General features: G+C 53.9%; 1 protein-coding gene across 1 annotated transcript; it reads left to right on the forward strand.

Moving 5' to 3' along the window:
- Positions 1-385: 385 nt before the first annotated feature.
- J4E83_010245 (uncharacterized protein) lies at positions 386-1,160 on the forward strand (the record flags this gene model as incomplete). The annotated part of the gene is made up of 2 exons (XM_049337127.1): positions 386-429; positions 482-1,160. 2 exons carry the CDS (start codon positions 386-388, stop codon positions 1,158-1,160), a joined length of 723 nt encoding a protein of 240 aa, XP_049183829.1.
- Positions 1,161-4,969: the final 3,809 nt, after the last annotated feature.

A 4,969-nucleotide genomic window follows, 5' to 3' on the forward strand; every position in this document is an offset into this window, starting at 1 on the left:
TCGACCCTAGACTTGAACTTGAGCTACACGTCCTGACACATACATCCAGCTGTTTCATACATATGGCATAGCTCGGTCCACTGCCGGAATTCGTAGCAAGCCTAAATACGATCAGTTCAGCATTCGTCTCGACCCTCTTCCGGGACCGTTCCACCAATGGTGTAAAGCCGATGAGGATCGACTGGGGTTGCTGGAGTGGATTAGACAGCACAGAGAACTGGAAGAGTACGTACAGCCATCCACACTCTCATAGCGATCTATGCTAACTTGTTCAATCAGCGCGCCCCTCAACGATCCGGATTGCCGTTACGTCGCTGGAAGACAAGATGTTGCAGAGCGTTACGTTCGCTTTTTGAGTGCGGATGCTGAGCGAAAGAACTCATCCATGCCCCGAAGAGAGGATCTACAACGACGGGCCGAGCAGAACGTGTAAGTTGCTCTTCTCGCCAGCATCATTATCTCGTTTACTCACATTCGTCAGACGGCACGGGTTTCCTTTCATAAAGGATATGCGAGGTGACCTTGGGAACAACACCTGGACCGATGCTTGTAACCAGAGTAGGTGGTTACCTCCAGACCTACTTCGAGATGGCATGTGGGTCCAGGTAGTTCACACAATTGAGGTTTCGAACGCCAAAAAGCGCATCGGTGAGAGATGGGTTCCTCGTGACTGGCATGTAAAGGTACACCTTTACTCCATCCATGTCATCAACGAGCCCTTTGTGCCAGAGGTCGCTGAGCTATACACACTGTCCGGCTTCGAATATCGTCCCCCGTCACCCGAACCCGCCACAGCTGCTGTTAGCTCCGGCAACGCTTCCGCACCAGGCGCCTCCTCCAACCCGGCCATGGATATCGTTTCAAGTGGTTCGTCCAAATCTTGGTCAACGCCTGTCCCGCCTCAGGACACTGATGGCGATTTCGACGAGGAAGACATCGACGATGACGCGATGATGTCTACGACAACAGCTAAGGGCAAAGGCAAAGGCAAGGCCAAAGCGATTGAGATGAATGACACGGACGATTTCCCATCCTACGATACACCCGGGATGTCGCAGCAGTCCTACAACTTACCTTCACGCCAAAACTCTCCCTTCGGCAGTCCGACGCCTCACCAAACGCCAGGGTCAAGCACCGGTATCCGTTTGGGCGGGTTCTAAAAGTAACTCGACAGCGCACTACGGTCTTCCTCACTATTGTATTATAACTAGCTCTAATCTTGATTCCAATAATTTAACCCTCTCCACATGCTGTCAAGATCTTGTAACCATGCCATGTGATTCGCGATCATCTGACGACGTGCCATGCTGTCTGAGCGGACTTGATGAGTTTCACATCAATCGAGGCTCCACACTCCATTGTGACTGATCAATGCACTGGAATTTAACGACCACCAGAGTGGTATCGTTCGAAAGTGTCTTCCTTTTGAGAACTCAGACCCGTTTTGTAGATAGAACCCGATTTCATTTAGCCCTGTCAAACGACACACTCATACCCCTTGACTTGTTTGGCGGACCGAGCAATGGCACCGCTTCCATTGATGACCCTGCGGGCTAACCTGGTGGCTACAAGGTAATAGTTACACTGACTTAGTGTCGATGTGCAGCTGGTGAGGTTGTTGGGTTTCGGGGGGAACTATCGGTTCCAGTTGATGGGGAAACGGATACTGCTGATCGATTGCGTTGGCTCCATCGCGTCTCTGGGCATCCACTCCCCCTGTCTTTCTTCTCGGAAACCAGTAGCAGTGAGATAGACTGGTCGAGTGTCGTGGCCACGAAACGCGATGGGTATCTGCACCATCGCTGGATCGTATCTACCGAGCGACTCGCTCATGCGACGAGCGATTTGATCATGTAGTCCCCCTTCATCCATCCACTCCTGCGACATTACCGTATTGTCCAGAAGTAACAAGAACCGTGGAGTGCCCGGTGTATGCCATATGTCATCAACCCAATGCCCGCTCGAAACCAGACTGCGCAACTCCGACGCGCTGTCAAACCACGAGGATATCACTTCCGGAGTATGCTTTCGGAGCGCTTCAACAACGTCCCCAACCTTGACACCATTGTCATTGCGCACGCGCACGAGAAGATGCTTGTTAGAGAACTCGAAGCGGTCCAAATCGTCGTTGAAACCGCGCTTAGTCCTACGGGTTTGATATAACCCGATTACTCGACAAGGCGGTTGAGATATGAACATAGGCCCTAGAAGGTCGAGCAAGCCTTGGGTGACACACAGCTCAAACAAAGAGTCCACTGAGCTGCTACCAGACCGAAGAGCAATCTCAATCCTACCCATTTTGACCTTGGACCGCTGTCCAAACAAGGCACTGAAATAGGGATTGATGTTGAACTGACTAAAGTCGAGCCAATAGGTCCTCCCAAGCGCAGACACAGGCTCACTGTGCTGATGCAAGAAGACTGAATTGAAAGTATCTTTCTGGTCCTCGTGCAAATCAACCAAGGCGCTTACGATAGCCGATGGAAGACTGGGATACTGTGTGTATCGCGCCGGAAGGTACAAAAGCTTCCCTCGCAACCGAACGGAAACTGTGGTTGGGATGTAGTTGGTGCGCCCATTTTCGACGCGTTGTGTAAGATGACTAAGTATCTGAGCAAAATTGTCGAGCTCGTCCTGGGTTGGTTCACACCACGCCGTGTAAGGTGTAGTGACGAGTGAAGCGTACTCCACTGGAATGTTGAATGGATAAGCCTGCCAATATGAATGCCTGTGGCGGCTGCTGATGACCGACTTCGACGAGCGCCGCCAGACTCGCGACACGTTCCACGCCGACACCTGTGCCTCAGGACCCGCAAACTGGAGAATCATGTCGAGCAACTCAGGTATCCGGAGGACCCGATGTCCACGCGAGGCGTCCATACGGGTAGGTACACTGGGAATGTTGCTGCGCGCGGGGCCACGTTGATAGTTTGCGATGCGCCGATCGATGTGGAGCAAAGCACACCTGCGCCACTCCTCAAGCGCTTGCTGCTCCTCTGATGAATACGACATGGGCCCTCTCAGGCGCAGATTTGTCCTCTCGCGAGTGGCAACCTTCGTAATGTCGATGTCCGCCCTTTTGTAGGGGTAGTTGTTCGCCCTTTTGGAGGGGTAGTGTGCTGCTGCCAAAGCGCGTAGACGCTCCTGAGGCCCCATCGTCGAGACATCGTTCGCACGTGCGGTCGTGGTCATTTTAGAGGTAGGATTTAAGTCGGCTGCAGGGGAGTGTAAAGAGAGAGAATCGAGATCTCTGTTGCGAAGTTGACTCTTGCCGTTTGTAGACCGTGGGAAAGCTATGGCGCGATTTTTGCATGCAGCGGTTGCCTGATGTGGTACCACCGACCAGCGCCGCTATCCATGGGTGCCACATATGCCCTACCAAACGACTTCCTCGCCACTATCTCGAACGCGCACTCTGCGTTCATCACGAGGAACGAGCCAGTAGATTACTCGCCCTTGCATACCGAAGAACATACGGAAACTTCTAGAATGCCCCAGAGGCAGCTTGCGACCTCTTCGCGCCGCGAGGGCTCAAGGCCAGTCGGCGCCGGCTGCGCTCGTGTCAGGCATCTGCCCACGCCACCTTCTGCCTTCTACCAACACAGCACTTCTCGCGAGCAGAGGCCCACAGAGCGTTGGTCGAGACTCTGCGTCACTCAGGTACGCCGATGCAGCATTCCAACAACGGCAAACTGACTCTGCTCTCAGCGTCCCACCTTCATTTCGCAATGGCACCCCATCGCATCATGAGCGACCTCCAGCGCCACGCGCGACTTCACGATTCGCTTCATACGAGGTAGTCAAAGCCCGTGAGATCCCACGGTCCTCCGCAATAGCATCGCGGCGGTCATAACAGCCACTTCCTGATACCTGGCCCAACTGTGACAGATCCTCTACCGCGATTTCGCATCCCCACAATGTGCGACCTCGGACCACCGTACGAACATACATGCTGCTGGAGACTGCGTTTTCCGCAGAACAAACGAGTCAAGATCGCATCTGACAGCACCAAAGGCTTATTTTGCATTGGCATTCCGTGACAGCAGCATCACGACGCAACACCGTCGCGCAGCACTTGAACCCGAACTCACGGTGAGGAGTGAGCTAGCATAGAGGAGTTCGCACCAGATTGAACAATCTAAGCCTACAGAGACCTGGTTTTCTGCTACACAATGACACGATACCCACAATGAAATCCGATCCAGTAGGACCGGAAAGACCCCGGCAGAACTACGGCGACCGTGACGCACGGATACAGCGCACGGACCGGCGCTAACACTAGCGTCTACAGGCTCCCGCCTGGCTACGCCGTCCTCCCACACTCCCACCCACTCTCTCTCCCACACTCCCACCCACTCTCTCTCCCACACTCTCTCACAACAACCGCCCCACCACTTCATTACAATTATTCTACAACTGCTTTCGCTTCGGCGCCCACATCACATCGGCCTACCAACGGCGACACCGCCACGACATCCTCAACAAGAGAAAAGACCGGATACCAACCGCAAACACGAAACCACCTGAACCTAGACCACGGCAATCCAGCCTCTGCGACCTCACCCAGCCTCACCAACCTCACCGACCTCACCCAGCTTCACCGACCTCACCCAGCTTCACCGACCTCACCCAGCTTCACCGACCACACCCAGCCTCACCAACCACACTCATCATCACCGACCACACTCATCATCACCGACCTCACGCATCATCAGCGACCTCACTCATCATCAGCGACCTCACTCATCATCAACACCGACTTGTACATGATGTTGTCACGGCGACGTCGACTTGGATCTTCTACCCTGGTACATGGTCCGTGCGAGCCATCGCAGCTTCTTGTAGCTCTCAACTGGCCTTTTCTCACATCGACGTTCGAAGCCCAATTTCCAGCCATCCCATTGGCCGCCCCACCCATTAGTGGGCCCACAATAGGCGGCAGCTAATCCCAAAAAAAATCCACCGGCCT

The sequence above is a fragment of the Alternaria metachromatica genome (assembly GCF_023757995.1).
Source record: "Alternaria metachromatica strain BMP 0045 chromosome Unknown scaffold_42, whole genome shotgun sequence".
Classification (NCBI taxonomy): Eukaryota; Fungi; Ascomycota; class Dothideomycetes; order Pleosporales; family Pleosporaceae; genus Alternaria; species Alternaria metachromatica.